Consider the following 18,543-nt stretch of genomic DNA (forward strand, 5'->3'; position numbering starts at 1 on the left):
CTGTCCTGGGGAACCATGTGAGCCGAAGGACAGGAGCCAGGCTGAAGATGGCTCTGAGAAGTGTTGGGCAAGGAGGAAAACCCCAGGGACATCTCCCCTCCAGCCCCATTTCCCACCATGCTTTGCTGTCACGTATTGTGTCAGCTGAGGAAGGAGCAAGCCATGTTGCAGAGGAGAACCCCTTCTGTTCTTCTGGAAGCCCTGAAGGCAGCTCCACACTCTACAGAAAAAAGTAAATGCTTGGGCATGTGCGCACACACATCCAAGTCGGGTCACCAGGCTGTAGTGAGTACCTCCTTATACACTCCTCGGGCACAGACACCCCCAGCCACCCAGGGGTGCTGACTCTCTCGGTCTAGAAGAAATCCACACCGCCACCACCACGCTGCTAATAGCTCAAGGTTTTGAGCTCCTGCACTGTGCTAGGCCCTGAGCTACGTTACTTAATAGCTCGTTTATTCACTTCAACCTTGGGTGGTAGGCTCCATTCATTACTCCAGTATCAGAGAGGTGGCACTGAGGCTCAGAAAGGTTTAGTAACTTGCCCAAGATCACACAGCAAGGAACTAGGAAGCCAGAATCTGAATATGAGTCATTCTGACTCCAGACCCCTAATTATTGCCCTCTACCCCCAGAGGACCCTCACCCGAACACATGGACACTCAAGTACACACAGCCTGCCTCTCTACTCATGGTATACACACGCAAAGCACATGCTCAGTGACGTAGACATCCCCGCTCATGAGTACATACATGAAGTACCAGTATTCAGGGACACACATTTTCAGGAGTCACCCCTATCCTTGTGCATATAGCAGGTCTGTACCTTACCCACTTCTGTGGTGGTGAACAGTCTGGGTCCTGGAGCCAGACTGCCTGGGCCTGAAGTCCCGCTCTGCCTCTTTCTAATTGTCATCTGCCTCCGCCTCAGTCTCCTCATCTGTAAAGTGGGGATGATGACGACAAGTAGCACTTTTTCACTAGATTGTTGAAGATTCAGTAAAGTAGTGTATGTAAAGTTAGTGGCTGATGCAGAGTCCTCTTCTCAGTGTCTGGCCATAATAATCATCGTGTATAATAAATGCTTGACAAACAATACACCTTTGTTCCACGTGCATGTCCCTCACACAGATGTGTACATGGATGTAACCCACCTCCCGTGTACTCAGAAATACATAAGCCTTGTCCACACCTACCCCACATCCACCCCACACACTCTCAGACTCTGCAGGAAAGAGGATGCCGGGTCATTGGACGTCAGCCTGGGAGCCCCTTGGGGCCGGCTGACACCTGAGCCCTCTGGGCCGGGAGGCTCCACCCAGGGGTTCAGGCTCTAATTGCTCCTTCGTGGAGCAGCAATGACTTTGGGCAGGAGCCCTGGTTGTAGCAATTGACATCTGAGCTGCTGGCATCTGGGAGAGGCCTGACAGCAGCCGTGGGTGGGCACAGGCCCAGGGAGCCTCCCCTGGAGGCCCAACTGTGTGACTCATGCCAGGGCTCCTGGGAGGTCAGCATGGAGCTGGGGTGGGCACCTCTGCCCATGTTCACCCACACCCACCTGGGCGATATTTGAGCCTGTCCATCTTAGTGGAGGTGCCTCACAGCCAAGCTAGCAGCAAGCTCTTCTCTGCAGGGCCTGACCCAAGAGGGATCTAAGACGTGAAGCCTCACAGCCCAACTCTGCACATTTCAGGGCTGGAGTGGAAGTCCAGGCCAGTGTTCCTGTTCAGGAATAGTCCAGGTTGGCAGGGACCACCAAGCCGTGAAGATAATGAGGGTCTCACCCCAAGTCTTGGGGGTGCAGCAGGAGAATAGGATCCTAAGTTGCTGCCCTGAGGTGAGGAGATGATCATGGTCAGTTGATAATGTGGCCCAGGTTCTGCAGAAGCTTCTGGTGCAGTGCAGATTTTGAGGTGGAAAGGACTCAGAGGAAGCCCTGGCACATCCACGGGGCACCTAGGCAGTGTGAGGTGCAGAGCATCATGCCACCCTGCCCAGTGGGCACCTCAGCCACATATTTGGCTCCTCAGCAAGTCTCTGCCCGGCTACCCCTGAGTGCCAGGCCTATGCATCAGAGAAGGAGGAGGGCAGGACTGCCCTGTGCCTAGGAGTTTCCCTGGGCAGATCAGTCCAGATCCATCCCTGGCTCCTGGGGGAAGGGAGGAAGCAGAATATGCATGGAAGGGTTCTCAAAGGGTGAAGTGAGGGGGAGAAGAGATGATCCTGCCAGCAGAGAAGAGACCTGAATCCTGGGCTTATGGGGCCCTTGGAGCTGAGGAGAAAGGTCCATGCAGAGGGCTGGTCCCCAAGGTAGCCAGGCGGGGAGAGGAGGAGAGCAAGAGATCAGCAGGCTGGTGGACTCACTTTACACCAGATGAGAAGACAGGCTTGGATGGGCCCAATAGAGAAAATTCCCCTGGAGCCATTGGAGGGGCTTGCCTCCTTCAAACTCTGCTGAGGATGACTTTGGAGCCCAAATTCCAGAAGTAGAGAGAAGGCTTAGAAGACAGTGACCCCAACCATCCAGGAGACCACCAGGTTCCCTGCTTTCCTGGGAAGCCATGGGCTAACACAGAAAAAGGAGGGAATATTCTCCCAGTGGAGACAGAGAGAAAGACGGTTGTTTCAGAGAATGGAGTTGGCAGTGGGTACATGTTGGTGTAGAAAGAGACTGGGAGAGAATGGGCATGGAGGGATCTCGGCAAACCCTCAACAAGACACGTGCTTCCAAGCTCTGCTGTTCGAGGCACATCCCTGTTTTGTCTGATGACAGTAAGATCCCTGGCCCCAGCCTAGGCCCATCCTGGGGAAACATTCTGGGAAGAAAGGCTCCCCTTTGAGGCCAGGGCTTCAGGGTACTTCTTTCCCTACTGGGACTTGGCTTGGCTTTGAGGGGTGGAACTGGGGTGATCAGTTTGGGGGAGGGTCTAGATGAGACGTATTAGGCAACACCTGTGTGCTTTTGCCATTGGGACCTGGACCTGGGGAGTCATGTGACAGCCTCAGCCTTGAGACCCCCCCAAAAGTGACGCCAAGTTGGGAATTGTGGGGACTGCTGTTTGGGGCTCTTGGAGGTTATCTTGGGGAGGGACTGCTTACTCAGAGCGATTTGGAGGGCTCCATCCTCACCTGCTGAGATCTGTAGTTACAGATGCCCAGTGGACTGGAGTTTTAGTCTCCAAATTTGACTCATGGTGATGGACCTTCAATCATGAACCATGGTGATTCCTGGGTAGGGATGGCATTGGTGAGGACTCTGCAGTTCTAGTGATGGAAACTGCTATGGCTAAGTTAAACAGCACAGGAAGGTCCTTGGCTCATTGTTATTAGGAAGTCCAATGGGGTGGTCTTACTTTAGCACATCTGGAACCTGGAGCTCTAAATGATGTTAATCAGGACTGACTTTCTCCATCTCTTGACTTTGCTGCCCCTTTATTGACTTAACTCTTGGGCCATCTCTTCCCACATATCCCTGCGATTCCTGTTTTATGTGGGATTTAGGATTCAGAAAGCACCCATTTCAATTCCTGAAAAAAACCCTGAACCATGACAGTGTCCTGGGAGATGACAGACCAGTCAGAAGATGCCTGGCCAGACATGTGCACTCCTGTGGTCAAGGAGGCGGAGCCAGAGGGCAGAAAGCCCTGTGAGATGGGAATCCCTGTCCCGTGGCCTCCGCTTAGGTTCTGGGGAAGAATACCTGGTGCTGGTGCTTCTTGGCAGAGACCGTTGAGGTCCCTGAGAGTGCTCCCCCAGCGGCTGAGAGAAGGAGAGAAGACAGAGACGACTACAGAGACCCCAGGCAGAGACTCCTGCAAGACCATGCCTTCTGGCTTCTTTGGGGCCTCTATCAGCCACAGCGTCTTGAGCAGCCACATCGTTGTGGCCTGGGCCTCAGGGAGGACGGTGGCGCTGCCCACTCAGTGGCCCCATGCCTGGTAGGCCCAGAATGTAGGCTATGAGTGTGATGAAGGTGGCCCACGCCCATCCCACTCGGGAAAGACAGGGGAATTTACCTGAATCTGGCAGAGGGCGGGAAGGAAGTCATCCAGCCCAGGTTCCAGAAGGGCAGTGACTCAGCTCAGGCCTCCGAGCCAAGTAGACCTGGGCCTTGAGAGTTCAGACCTCTCATCCAGGACTTTTTCTTTTCTTTTCCTTTTTTTTAAAGATTGGCACCTGAGCTAACATCTGTTGCCAATCTTCTTTTTTTTTTTCCCCCTCATCTTCTGCCCAAAGACCCCCAGTACATAGTTGTGTATTCTGGTGGTAGGTCCTTCTGGTTGTGCTGTGTGGGACGCCGCCTCAGCATGGCCTGATGAGCGGTGCCATGTCCGTGCCCAGGATCCGAACTGATGAAACCCTGGGTCGCCAAAGTGGAGCATGGGAACTTAACCACTCGGCCATGGGGCTGGCCCTCTTTTTTTTTAAGACTCTTATTTTAGAGCACTTTTAGGTTTACAGCAAAATTGAGTGGAAAGTACAGAGGTTTCCCATATACCCCCTGCCCCCACATATACACAGCCTCCCCCGTTATCAACATCCCCCATCAGAGTGGTACATTTGTTACACTATTGATGACCCTACATCAACACTTCCTAATCACCCAGAGTTCATAGTTTCCATTAGAGTTTACTCTTGGTGCTGTACATTCTCTGGGTATGGACAGACCTATAATGACATGGATCCATTGTGAAGGTATCATATAGATGTTGTGGCGTTTCATGGGCTTTGAAGAGCTGCAGGCACAGAGTTGTAGAACTCCCTAGAATGGATGGGGCACAGGATACATTCAAGACTAAATCACAGGGGCTGGCCCCGGGGCCGAGTGCTTAAGTTCGCGCGCTCTGCTGCGGTGGCCCAGGGTTTCGCCAGTTTGCATCCTGGGCGCGGACATGGCACAACTCATCAGGCCACGCTGAGGCGGCGTCCTACATGCCACAACTAGAAGGACCCACAACTAAAATATACAACTATGTATTGGGGGGGTGGGTTTGGGGAGAAAAAGCAGAAAAGCAAAAAAAAGATTGGCAACAGTTGTTAGCTCAGGTACCAATCTTTAAAAAAAAAAGGCACTAAATCACAGGCTATTTGCTATCCCAGGACTGTCACACAGGGCAGCGAGGACCTAGTTGAAGACCTAGGAGATGACCCTGGGTTCTGAGGTCTGTGCAGTGGTGAGACTGTTTTCCTCTGTCTCTCTCTGTTGTCATCATAGCAGCCCTCAGGCTGCCTCCTCCACCTCCGGGTGCTAAGCCCAGCTGGGAGTACCTGCGAGGCCCCCCAGCACGCCCCTTCTTCAGGCAGCCACTCGCTGCTGCGAAGAGTGCTGGAGCCTCAGTGATGCCCAGGCAGAAGCTCCACGGTCCCTTGACAGGGAACAGTGCAGATTTGGAATTCATGAGCTCTGTCATGGACAGAAGAGAGAATCGGTCCCAGATTGCTTTGGGAGGCAGAGAAGGATCAGGAAGGGATGGGGACAAAGACAGGATCCTGTAAAGAGTATGTTCTAGAAGGAACTGAAGGCAGTTCAGCAGAGTCCCAAGACCCGGGCTCTCAGAGTACTTTGCTCGGTCAGTGTTTGTTTGAATGATGAATGAATGAACCAACGAACAAAGAAAAGAAAATGAATGAGCCTGTATTATTTGGCCGTGACTTTCAAGTGTCACTTGAGTGTGCAGTACCCACTTAAAAATGTCAGCACACTTAAAGGGCAGCTGCAAGTAGCACCGATGTAAAATTACCACTGACCCGGATGGGAAAGGGGAACAGCGACCACTGGAAGGCATCTGTGAGGCACTGATGCCCGGATGCCTTTGAAAGCAGAGAAAGCAGCCGAACTCCAGGCCAAACCAGCGGTCCTAATGGTCCACTGAAAGACTGGCAAGGGTCTCTGTCTGGCCAGAGCTCCCCTGGCCTTTCCTACAAGGTGACTTTCACACATTGGACATATTGTTTCAATTTCATTTTTTAATTTTTTCGTCAAACATTTGTGAAGTGTGGGCCGCAGCCCATCGGGCCTCTGCTCAGAGAGCGTGTTGGTCTCGTCTTCCTTAGCGAGGCTGGATGTGGACCAGGCATTTGCCAGGCGGCAGGCTGTCTGGCGCTGTGCCCTCTGCGCTGCTCCTTCCCTCCTCTGGGCCCCAGCCTGCCTCTGCCATCCTGCTGGGCTCTCATGGCCCTGTTCTCTCTTGTCCCCTCCACAGGCTGGTGGTTTGTGAGCACTTCTGAGGAGCAGGGCTGGGTCCCTGCCACCTACCTGGAGGCCCAAAATGGTACTCGGGATGACTCAGACATCAACACCTCCAAGACGGGGGAAGGTAAGGGCCTGCACATTCGGGGTAGGAGGGGGGTGGGTAATGGAGCAGGCGCAGGGAGCTGACTGCCACTGGGGCCCTCGGGGATTGGTGCCCACCCCATCCCTGGCCCCAGGAGTGAATCCGAGTCCTCCTGGAGGCAGCTTTCCCACTCCTCTCCCTAAAACCATCAGAACCGTCAGAAGGGGCTGTGTGCCAGTCCCTTTCCCCAGGATCCTGTCTCACTGAGGCTGACCCACAAGCTCACCTCCCAGCCCAGGCCTGTCCCTGCTGGCCCTGACGTGGGGCTAAAATTAGAGGGGAAATTCCCTTGGGATGTGGATCTCAGGCTTTGGCAAGTTATGGGCAGAGACTGGGAAGAACAGTCTTAGGACTAGACCCCCAAAGCTCCCTCTCCCTGTAGAAGCCCTGGGTTCCTGTGGGGGCCCCCACAGAGATCCCCGTCCCACACTATGCTCCCTGTGCAGGGATGACCCCAAGGGGCAGTGTGCATACAACTTCTGCTGTGTGTGTGTTATGGTGCTCAGAGGCCTCTGCTCTGGGTGTCTGTTAGCCTGGCCGAGGGTGCAGACTCAGAGGGCAAGTCTGTGAGTCATTTCTCAGTGTCGCAGGAACCAATGGGTGGCTCTGGCCCCTGCACCATCAGCCTCTCTGATTAGCTCTGGCCTGGTGAGGGTTTTCTGGATCTTTCTGGTTGCATTTCAGAGAGCCTGCCTCCCCTACCTCCCCAGGCCAGCGCTGGCCTGGACAGCCTGTCTGTGGACTCAGGTATTCCCCAGAGTAGGCTGCCCAAGCCAGTGAGTGTGAGCCACCACTAGTTCCTGGCCCCCTGTTCCTAATGCCTTCCAATCCTCCTGAGTCCTGGCAGCAGGAACGCTTGCCCTAACGGTCAGTGGTGACCATCCAAATGGGCACGTCTGGGAGCCAGGGGGATGGAGGCCTGCCACCCAGGGCTCAGGCCACCTCCAGGCCTGCCCCCCCACCCCATTCCCCACTGCCCAGGCCAAAATACGCAGCCCGCCGAGTGCCAGCTCCTTATTCATCCTTCCTCTAAATGTCGGTTACTCAGCAGGCAGTTGGAGCCCCACCCTTCCTCTCGTGTAAAGGCTTTATTTCGGTCCCTTGAGCAGAGCTGCAGTCCCTGCAGTGCACATCCACCTTGTGACAGGTTTCCAGGGACTAGTCCCCGTCAGGAAGGGCCTGTACGTTCAGGCTGGGTGCCCAGTCCCTCCTGGCTGCTCCCTGAGCCTGGGGTTGAGCCTGCACCCCATCTCACCTCTGGGTCCCTTGCACCTCTGCAGCGCCGGAGGGTCTTGACCCCTGAGCTGGGTCTGGTCTAGTCTGTCTACAGTCGCCAGGCCTCAGCTCCTACCCAACTGCACATTCTGCGGGGCATCCCAAGGCCTCTCAGAAATAACATTCCCTAGAGGGTGCTGTCTCGCTCAGTCCCAGGTACCTGGCCTAGTGCTTTAAATGCCCTCGCCTCTACCCTGGGAGGGCACTGTTTCGACCCCCATTTTTCTGATGCAGGAAGTGAGGCTTCGAGATGTTAGCTATGTAAGCTGTCTTCGTCAGCCTTGAGCCCTGGTTGGCCTCCTTTGGCCCACGGTCATCACCACTGTGCTGCATGCCTCTCCGTGAAGCATTTTGCTTGTAAGCAATGCTAGAAGAGTGTGTATGTGGAGTCAGAGCCCTGCCTGAAAAGGCTATGTCAGGAATGTCACAGTGGAGATGTTGGGTTGATGATGGGAGGACCAGGACACTGAGTGGGCGGGAGAGAGCCTGAGAGGTGTGTGGACACAGATGCAAGCCTGGTTGGAAGAGGGAGCAGGTGCTTTGCACAGAACAAGCAGTAGTGGGTTGTAGAGAATTTTGACCTTGATGGAGTAAGAATCAGGCAGCCAGTGCAGGTTCTGCATTCAGAGATGTGTGTGCACACACATGTGCACGCAGGGTAACCCTCCTTAAAATAGCTTCCTGTGCATGCTTCTGATAGGACCTGTATGCCACTACCCCTGGCAACCTTTGGGCAGCTGTGAATTCCATCATCACATCTTGGGCATCCCCGCCAACTCTACTGAAGGACTCAGGGCTCAGCACCCCATCCCAAGGCTCCGCTGCTGTGGGATGTCCACCAGTTTCTCTGCCCCCGCAGCCATGTGCCTAAGAGATAAGCCTACCCTGGTCCCCTCTCTGGCCATCTCTACCCCAGGCCTGTTGCCATCCCCTCATAGGTCCCCTGAGCCCTGTAGACAGAATTGCAAGCCTTCATCCCCTCAAAGCTTCTGTAACAGCTCATGGTTCATTGCTTTGGAAGGAAAGAGACAATGGCTATTTTGGTTTATTTCTATCATCAGACATTCTGGCATATGTTCATGTTTCTTCTAGAGCCAGGTGTGTTGCATAGAACTCAGAAATGTTAGGGGCCGGCCCAGGGGCACAGCGGTTAAGTTCACACGTTCTGCTTTGGCGGCCCGGGGTTCGCCAGTTTGGATCCCGGGTGCAGACATGGCACCACTTGGCAAGCCATGCTGTGGTGGGCGTCCCACATATAAAGTGGAGGAAGATGGGCACGGATGTTAGCTCAGGGCCAGCCTTCCTTAGCAAAAAGAGGAGGATTGGCAGCAGATGTTAGCTCAGGGCTAATCTTCCTCAAAAAGAAAAAAAGGAAATGTTAGCAGTAGGGGCTAGGAGGGCTTTAGTGGAGGTGCAGACCCTCTCGCGCACTGATGTGGAGGAGGATCCAAGCCTGATGCTGGCAAGGTGCTTTAGTGAACCACCAGATGCATCGCCTCCCAGAGGTGAGGACATGGAGGCCTGGAGAGGTAGCACCTCCACAGGGCCCCAGGTCAGTTTGGCAGAGCCAAGACCAGAACCTGGGTTCCTACCTGTGTCCCTGTGACCCCCAGCTACCGGCGATGACCTGCCTTCCTCCTGGTGGGATAGCCCTGGCACTGGCCCCCATCTGTGCCTTCTCCACTGTTGGCAGGCTAAGGGGCACAGGATCCCAGGGGAAGAACAGCATTGCAGGGCCTAGAGTCCAGGCTCCGGGGCCAGCCTGTCTGGATCCACATGTTGTCCAGGCTCTCAGGTGTCTGACCCAGAGGGTTCCTTCATGACCTGTGCCTGTTTCCCATTTCTAAAATGGGGACAGTGCCAACCACACAGAGCTTTGGTGAGGCTCCAGTGAGATGGTCCTTGTAAATGGTTTAGACCAGGTAAACATGACTACGGTTAAGGTGACCCCTGGCCTGGGCATCAGCTGAAGCTCCTCTAGAGAAGTCACACACACCCGCTCGGAGCCCTGCTGTCAGAGTTCCTCCCAGTCTGGCCTCACCCCCAGGCCTGGTTTATTTCCACAGAGCCCAGTCAGTCCCTGTCAGGTGGTGTCGACCCCCATGACAGATGAGGAAACAGAGACCAGAGAGGGACAACAGCCTGCCCGGGGTGACACAGTAACCTGGCAGTGTAGCCTGGACCGAATGCACACCTCCTAACCTTTGGTCCACGCCTCTTGCTTAGGAGCAGGAGGTCGCCCAGGGCGCTCTCCTTCCGGGAAAGTGAATTCTTCCCAGGAGGGCTTGCTGGGCTTTGGCCCAGGGGTGTCTGGACAGTTTTACTCTAACTGCTGGCCTCCACCAACCCCAGACCTGGCCTGGCACCCTCCTTCTGCAGGGCCAGGAGTTGGGGGCCGGTTGGCATGCTGGAGCCATGGTGTGGTGTCCTTTCCAGCTGGGTGTCCCATAGGAAGGCAGGGGGCATCTGGAGCTGGGCCACTGCCACCCGAGGACCAGTGCAGGTGCTGCCCCAGAGAGGGTGGTCTAAACAAAAGGTCTGGAGCAGTGAGCAGCCAGGAGGCAGGTCCTCTGTCGTCAGAACTCCAATGGATGGCATGTGGAGAAGTGAAAAGCCAAGGCGCGGGGCCACCTTTGCTGGGCCCTGGGGATGCAGAGACTCAACGTCTTTGTCTCAACAGCCTCACTCCAGTGGGAATGACCTAGAAAGCAGAGACATAAACAAACCCAGAGCTGTAAGAGCTGTAATCTCTGTGAGGAAGGGGCCCCAAGGCTCTCCTGGCCACATTTATTCTTCCACACGTGGTACTGGCAGATGGTGGCTGGTTCCCAAGTGAGACTTGGTGAGTGGGTGAGTGGAGAGCAGATGGACGTAAGGGCCGTGCGCTGGGGCCCCAGGCCCTTGCGGGAACCGGCAGAGCCATGGCGGGAGCATGAGCTCTCCCTGGGGCTGCAGCGGAGGGCCGTCCTTGCACCAGGCTGGAGCCAAGGCCTGTCTCCACCTCTCAGGTGCTGGGATTGTAAATTCGTAGCCCCTCCCAGGTTCAGGGGTGTAACCCCCGGGGTTTGGCTTTGGTTGAGTTGTCCCCCACATGCCAGCGTTGTCACTTGTCACATCTGTCCCCATCCAGCAGGGGTGTGCCGGGAGGGCTCCGACCAGGAGCTGATGACCTGGGCGTGTGAACCTTCCCTCCCTCCATCCCTTCCCCGCCCCATCCCAACCCATCTCATCCTCATCTCCATTCTCTCTGCCGGTTCCTGTCGCCCGCGTGTTCCATCGCCATCTCCCGCACCAGTGTCCAAGAGACGCAAGGCCCATCTGCGGCGCCTGGATCGCCGGTGGACCCTGGGCGGGATGGTCAACAGGCAGCACAGCCGAGGTGACCGTGGGAGCCAGCTTGTCCTCACCCGCAGCTGCCACCTCTCTCTCTCTCTCTCTCACTAACGCCTCTCCTCCTTTCCGGGCTCTACTCTGCTCTGCCCAGTGGCCTCTTCACCCAGATTCACTGGCCAGACCTTTCTCTTACTTACTGCAGCTGGGAGGCTGGGGGGAGGAAGGCGGGCGTGGGGGCTGTTTGGGAATTAGGATGACACTGGGGGCGGCTCTGGCTCCTGACAGCATCCTGGGGGTGGGGTTCATGGGACTTAGGACATGATTGTGGGGGCTCTAAAAGAGGCCACGTTTGCCTTGCAAGCTGCGATGAGAACTGAGTGTGTCTATGACTCTGCAGGGGCCGTCCACTCCCCCCCGCCCTTCATTACCTCCTTCCTCTGGGAAGGTGCTCCCTCAGCCAAAGCTGTTGTAGCAATTACTTAGGGACAGAGTAGGAAGGAGGAGCAGCCCACAGCCCTCCTCCTTCAGCCAGCTCCCAGGAAACTAGAAGGGAGCCAAAGCCAGCCCTGGCCTGGCCCCAGGGCACAGCCCCCGCAAGCTCTGATGGAGGGATCGGGTCCAGTCAGGAGCTTCCAATGTCTCCAGCACTAGCCATGGGGACTTCAGGAGGGGCCCGATCAAGAGGATTCCAGGGAGGCCCCAGGCCTGCCACGTAGGCTGATCAGGAACCAAGACATATGCAGGCGCAGGGCCTTTCCAGTGTCCAGGAGCTGGGGAGGGAGGGAGAGAAGGGGCCGGCCTCTGAACAAACCCCTGAACATCCACAGAGCCCCGAGGCCAGTGAGTGGCTAGTTTCTCCTGCCTCGAGGAGAGCACATCGTGTGTGTTCTGGGCAGTGATGGCACAGCTGGGAGGTGGCAGTAAGCACTGGCCTCTCTAGAATGGCAGGGATGCCCTGTGACTTGTACCCCCTCTCCCAAAGCTTGTTCCTGAATGACTGTAAGACCATATTTTGGTATCTACCCCCAAGCCCTGGGCAGCAGGAAGCCTGGACTCTGGGGTGGCCTCTGTCTGTGGCTAGCCCGGCATCAGGCTCAGAGTGCTGGCCGTGAGGAGCCCAGCTTGTCCTGAGGGTGGGGTGTGGGTTGGACCATGGGGTCTGGTGCAGGGCAGGGGGCTGAGTTGTGGATAGAGCAAGAACAGGCTGAATGTAAAGCAAAGGCACCCTAGAGCTAGGAGGAGTGGGACAGCCTTGCAGGGGGGCCAGGCTGGGACACAACCCCCGGCCTTGGCGGTGAAGGAGACTGGGATGCTGGCCTGGGAAAACAGCAGGGAGAAAGGCTTGACCTTCCCCCGTCCCCTCCAGCATCTGCTCCAAACACCATCACACATTCAGCCCCAAATACAACTGCCTCCACAACCACCCAGACACATGCAGCCAGGGAACCACTACCACCCATGCACAGCCTGTTGGCCACAGGCATGGCTGCAGTACACTCTCCCATCCAACCCCCACACAACTGCACATCCACGGTCCTGCGCACACAACCACTCACAGATACGCATATGTAATTACACTTATGCAACCACACGTGGACCGTTCCACATATACATGATTTACGCAGTCACAAATACGTTGCCCACACGGCTAACTGCTCATGGCCACTTCATAGGTACAGCTCTGCAGCAACACCACAAGTACACACAGAGCTTCATATACAGTTTCATCTACATAACCCCTTGTGCCACATGTACATAGGTGCTGTATTCACAATTACAAACATACAGTGATATATATAGACACAAATACCCAGCTAAATGCCTCATTCTCTCGTCACCCCTACATATGCAGACACATGCCCACAACTTCTCTCTCTCTCTTAAATAAGAGACCTAAACATTATTTCCCAGTCTTAGCCCTCAGTTAAATCAGGCAGCCAAGAAAAGCTTGCAGAGAGTTGGCTGGGAAAAACGTTGCTACAAACAGCGGAGCTGACGGTGGGGGAAGCAGGCAGTGGATCATATATAACCAGACAAGAGAAAAGCAGTGCCTCCCCAGGGCCTCCACTCCCCATTCCCTCAGCCAACCAGGCCTTGGAATCAGAAGGCCCCTTGCAGTGGGGTTGGGTAAGTTGTGGGGGCCGGGAGGGGAGCCGGGGAGACTGCTGACGGCGGGGAAAGCGTTTGGAAAGAGGAGGCGTCTGTGGTTTGGAACTGTAGGGCTTTTCAGCCCCTGCCTCCAAAACCAAAACAGGCCTGTCCACCTCCCCCCAGCCACCCACCCACCCAGCCCGTGGGCGGCCTGGCCAGCCCTCCCTGGGGCAGGGTTGCCACCATCCTTTGATGGTACATCAGAGTGACCACAGCCTCAGTGCTTCCCAGAATCCCTGAGGTGCCCCCCGGAACTCACAGCCCCCCTCCAGGTGGGGTTTGTGGCCCCAGTCCATTGGAAGGGCTGGCTCTGCTGCCTCCTCAGGGAAACCTGTGAGTTGGGGGCCTGAGACCCCTGTGGCACGTGTCCACATGAAGGCACTCCACACCTCTTCCATCTGAGCCAACCGTGGCAGAGAACTGAGCCCCTAAACAGACCAATTGGAAGAGTTGCCCTGCGTGGGACCAGAGCTCTGAATTCTCATCACCTGGAACATGCACAGTGACAGGGCGGACCAAGCCTCTGAGCCAGCCAGCTCTCTTACTGGGAGCACAAACTCCCAGACTTCTGTGTTCACATCAGCCCCAGGGCCACCACGACTAGGGCCTTTTGCAGGAGCAGCTCAGCTTTACCCAGTAAAACTGATATCCTTGATTCTGCCCACCCCAAGAGGGTCAGGGGAATGTGGAATGCTTACATGGCCCACGGGGCTCCATCCTCAATACACGGGGGGCTGCGGAGGCTGGTGCTTGGGGTGCACATGGTTTAGACCCTACTCTCTGCCATACAGCAGGGCTGGGCTCCTCGGATCTTCCCAAGAGAAGGACTGTAATTTTTTCCCTGCCAAAGCAACTTTGCCTAGGAAAACTTTAATGATGGCTTCCTGCTCGAACCACAGGCTTTTAAAAATAGCCCAGCTGAACAAAGGCAAAATGTGGAGCCCAGGCCTCGCCTCACCCTAACCTCAGAACTCCAGGTCCCCAGGGCCTGGCGCTGCCCCTCTAGCTGCTGCCCAGGCCAGGATTTGCCGTGCCCCACTGGAAAGTGGAGCAGGCCCAAGAGCAGGCTGGACTGCAGAACCCTGAGCTGCTCAAAGGCCCGAGTCAGAATCTGGCTGAATAGGGTTCTCAGGCGCTCTTGGCAGCTCTCTCCAGCGTGACCGGATTGGACTCTCAAAGCTTCCAGGAGCTGGTTGACGCCGAGAAAGGCCTTCACCTGGGAAAGGTCTGCCGTTGAGAAGAGCATGCTGAAGAATCGTGGAGGCCCGTCACTCACCGTTTGCCTATTGGCAGCCTTTCAGATTCCGCCCGCAGCCCATCCCTGGGGCCTGGCAGGGCAGCTGCGTTCGTCCCAAAGGGAGCTGCTATCTCGGCCCAGCACAGGGCTGCAAACAGGACCCTGATAATCCTGGGCAGAATGAACAGATGGCCCTCCTGCAGGGGGTGGGGGTGGCGGCTGCCCTCCTCCCCCATTGCTGCCAGAGGCTCAGGCTGCCCGTCAGCGTCTAGCTGAGGAGTCCAGGGAGTGGTGGTCACAGCTGGGAGTCGGTGGCAAGGGGTGCGCAGGCGTCTTAGAGACCCATGTTCTGTGCCAGCGTCATGCTCTTTTGAGCTCCCAGAACGTCTCCCGCTTGGTGTCGCTGCTCAGTTCCCCCTTCTCCCCCATCGTGCTCCGTAGTCCCTCTGGAGCCCCTGCTGTGTGCCAGACACTGTCTCAGCCTCAGGGAACACCCAGGCTGGAGAGGACAGTGTAGGTTCAGGGTGACCCTCCCAAAGGGCGTGGCCAGATGGCCAGTTCTTCCCTGTCTGTCTGCTCTTCGTTCTCCCAGAGGGTGAGGGTGAGGGAGCATTCTCCTTCTTGAGGCCCGAGCGGTCCTCTGGGGAGGCACTCCACCCGGTGTCAGGGTGTCTGTGGCTGGCCAGCTATGGGTCTAGATGTCAGTGGCTTCCTGGGGGCAGGCAGAGCTGGACCCTAGCAGACAAAGAAGCACCTCTCTGGAAGCCTGAGCAAGGACTCCTGTGGAGGCAGCAGGACCCTCTGCCGGGAGAGGGGCTGAGGGAACCAGGGAAGACGCGTGTTGTTCAGCCTCCCAATGGCTCCCCTCAAGCTTTTCCTGAGCTCCCACAGGGCACCTCTTTCCCACTGCCTGGGGAGACCCTGAACAAAGCCCGCAGTCACACCTGTGAGAGCAGAGCAGGCCACTCCCCAGCAGGGTCTGCCACACCGCCTGGTCAGCTCAGCACACTGTCCCACTCAGTGCCCCGTGAGGTCCTGCCTGGTGTGCTGCACTTAGCGCTGCCACTGCTCATTTGGCCACAGGACCCTTATCTTAACAAGACACATAGAACCACTCCCATGGGACGTGCGTTCCTTGGAACCCTCTTGGGGAAGTTTCATGATCAGGTGATCAGATTAGTGGTCAGGGAAGGCTTCCCTGAGGAAGTGCCCCTGGAGCCATTGGAAGGTCAGACAGGAAAGATTTAAGGAGTTGAGGTGGGAGAAGGGCCCAGAGAGCAAGTCTGCAACAGAGATGGAAGGGTGGCACCTTCAGGGAAGGAGAGGGCATGCCACGGGCCCTCAGGGTATTCAGGGGACACCCAAGGTTGGTCTCAGACTTCCTGGCACAGGACTCCGAAAGGGCAGGTTCCTCCCAACCCTGCCCTCATCCCTGGGAGCTTCTGGGACGCTGAGGACTCCAGGCCCCAGCAGCCTGGCTGTCGTTGTTGGGCTGGGAGGCTGGGAGAGCCTTTACGTTGCCTGGGGCTTTGCTAGACCACTGGGGCCCTGGCTGGCTTTGGCACAGACTGGGAGTGAGGTTTGGACCCTTCTGTTCCCTTTGCTGAAAAAGCCCAGAGGCTGACCCAGTGCACCTTGGCAACCAGCTAGGCCAGGTCAGGCCAAGGAAGGAGGAGACAAGGAGGAGGACCCGCAAGTAATTGTGCTTTCTTGCTTTGCCCACCACCCACAGAGGAGAAGTATGTCACTGTGCAGCCTTACACCAGCCAAAGCAAGGATGAGATTGGCTTCGAGAAGGGTGTCACTGTGGAGGTGATCCGGAAGAATTTGGAGGGCTGGTGGTACATCAGGTAGGAGCCCCCACAGAGGAGCGAGATGTCTCTCTGCCACCCTAGCCCTCAGGCCCAGTCCTGGGCAGCAGAGTGGCTGTGGGCACCAGCCGGCGGGTAGATACTGACATCAGCTTTGCGCCCGTGGCCCGGGCTTGGCCGCTCCAAGTCTGTACAGCTGAACAGCATGAACAGAGAGTGCTCTTGCAGAGTCTCTCCCGGGACATGTAAAGCAGAGTCTGAGCTGCAGCCAGCGGGGCACAGGGGCCCAGGCTCAGCTTGCAGGCAGTGGTGCAATCCCTTCCCTTGCATCTGCCAAGAGGGTCCAGCACATCTGAATTTGGTTTTCTGCGTCCGGCCTTGACTGCCTGGCGTGCTTTGCAGCTCAGGCTGCCTGGAGCGCTGGCGTCCACAGGCCTTGCTGAGGTCCCAGCAGGCAGCCCCTGCTGCCCACGGCCCAGCACTTGGGGCCCCAGATGCCGGCTTTGTCCCGGGCTGTTCCACTCCTCAGGGCTGGCTCACGTGGTTGCAAGAGCTGAGGCAGAAGTGAGGCCTGAGCCCAGGCCTAGTTCAGAGGCCTCTTGCATCTCCTGTGCCTTGCTCTCCCAGGGCCTGATCACACTCCTCAGCTAAGAAACCCATTTGGGAGTGTGAGTAGGGAACTAGGGAGCTTTCCTGATGCTCCTGGAAACAAACTAAACCCCGTGGGCTTCACTCGTCTCTCCCCTACCAGATCCGGCCCTTCCAGTCTCCTCTGCTTGGGGCTCCGAGGCTGGCGGCCACCCTTAGGGAGCCTTGCTCGCAGGAGATGCTTTGATGTCTTTGGAGCCCGCTCAGCTGTAATGATTTTGCCCAGTTTCTCTCTCCTGCTCATAAGGCAGCCTCCAGAGATAGTCCCATATCTGTGGGCTCTGGGGACTGCCTGGCCAGCCCGCCACACCTGGGAACCCCAGACCCACTGTGGGCAGGATGTGTGTTCTGAGCTGTCTCCCACAGCAGGGGCAGGATTGACCGAGGTGACGCAGGCACTCATGAGACAGTTGCTTAGACCTCGGCAGACCGCGATGGTGTTAAGATTGGTCTATGCTGACGAGTAGGATGAAGGGCACTGGCCTCATGGGACTGAACCTTAGTGTGACTTGACACCACATAGCTGCCTTCTGCCCTGTACGTTATCAGTCAGGAGGGCTGAGGTGTCCCTTTCTGTCTTGTTAGATGGGGCAGGGATGTGTTACCCAAAGCCTTTCCTGTTTTCTAAGCAATGGAAAGGAGAGCCAACCTAAAAATCCGGCAATCACACATCTGGCATGGAAAGGCCAGCGAACATTCTGGCAGGCTGGGAACCTAAGTTGCTTGCCTGGAGGTTATCTACAAAGCTGCTGGATTTTTTTTTTTTTTTAATTTTCTAAAATGACCAATAAAGTCATTCTGAGCTGCTGCCTCTAGTCAACTCTTGTCCCTGTGGCCTGGCCCTTTAGCCAGTGGGAGCTTCAACTGAGAAAACCCTGCTGAAAAGCTTCCACCTTAAGAAGGCTGCCAGACACCCCTTAAATATGCCATTTCCCAACATTCCAGGCTGTGTGTTGATCCTCATTTCCTGTCTTTCTTCTCCACCACCACCCCCCCAACACGCACACACACCTCCCTCCCTCTCTCTCCATCCCTCCTTTTCCAGTTTGCTTCCCTCTGGAGTCATTCCATGTTCCAGAGCTGGAAAGCAGATGTGAGCAGAGTTGGACCCAGAAACACACAGCCACTCCTGATTCCCTTGCATCTCTCCGCCTGGAGTCTAATTTTATCCATGTAACGCTGAAGGAACACGACAGGGTTTGAAATAGGAGCACTCAGGCAGCGAGTAGGCCTGACCGTCACTCCTGCGAGACCCTGTGCCCCATCTCTCCACCATGTTCTCATCAAAAAACGTCTGCAACAGCCAGCAGATTCATCTTCCTCTTTTCTCCAAGATGCAAGAGCACCAGGTTCTGGGCCAGATGCTGCCAACAGCTAGCTGTGTGACCCTCTGCTACTTGCTCTGCTTTCTGAGCATTGGTTGTTGGCTCATATGTGAGATTAGGCATCTTTACTAGTTGCTTCCATCTACCCCTGAAATTCTGTGCTTGTCTGCCAGCTCCCTGACTTCATCCATTTGTTCACTGATGCCTGCCTTCTAAGCCCTAAACAGGGGCCAGTCAGGTGAGCTGGGGTGAGCCTGCCTGCACCTTCCTGTGACGTGAATGGAAGAAGCCACCTCCTACCTGAGCTTTCCGGCAAAACTCAGACACATAGATAGAAACGTCAGCTTTCGCATTCCTTTTATTCCCACCTAATGAGCGCCCAAGATCAAGGTCAGATCGGGGAGGCTGGGGACGGGAAATTGTGAGAC

General features: G+C 56.1%; 1 protein-coding gene across 8 annotated transcripts in view; it reads left to right on the top strand.

Annotated features, from left to right (window-relative positions):
* SH3PXD2A (SH3 and PX domains 2A) overlaps positions 1 to 18,543 on the top strand; it is a 246,485-nt gene that overhangs the window by 208,093 nt on the left and 19,849 nt on the right. For 5 of the 8 annotated variants that reach the window (XR_011521966.1, XM_070633632.1, XM_070556678.1 and 2 more), the window contains 3 exons: positions 6,204 to 6,317; positions 10,906 to 10,989; positions 16,064 to 16,181. Coding sequence is in view for 7 of the 8 variants with exons in the window: in XM_070633632.1 (XP_070489733.1) it covers positions 6,204 to 6,317; positions 10,906 to 10,989; positions 16,064 to 16,181 (316 nt within the window). In the remaining variant the exon portion in view is untranslated. The remainder of the gene's footprint in view (positions 1 to 6,203; positions 6,318 to 10,905; positions 10,990 to 16,063; positions 16,182 to 18,543) is intronic. The other 3 variants (XM_070556688.1, XM_070556691.1, XM_070556702.1) reach the window with 1 other exon arrangement.

This window comes from Equus przewalskii, chromosome 1 (assembly GCF_037783145.1).
Source record: "Equus przewalskii isolate Varuska chromosome 1, EquPr2, whole genome shotgun sequence".
Taxonomy (NCBI): domain Eukaryota; kingdom Metazoa; phylum Chordata; class Mammalia; order Perissodactyla; family Equidae; genus Equus; species Equus przewalskii.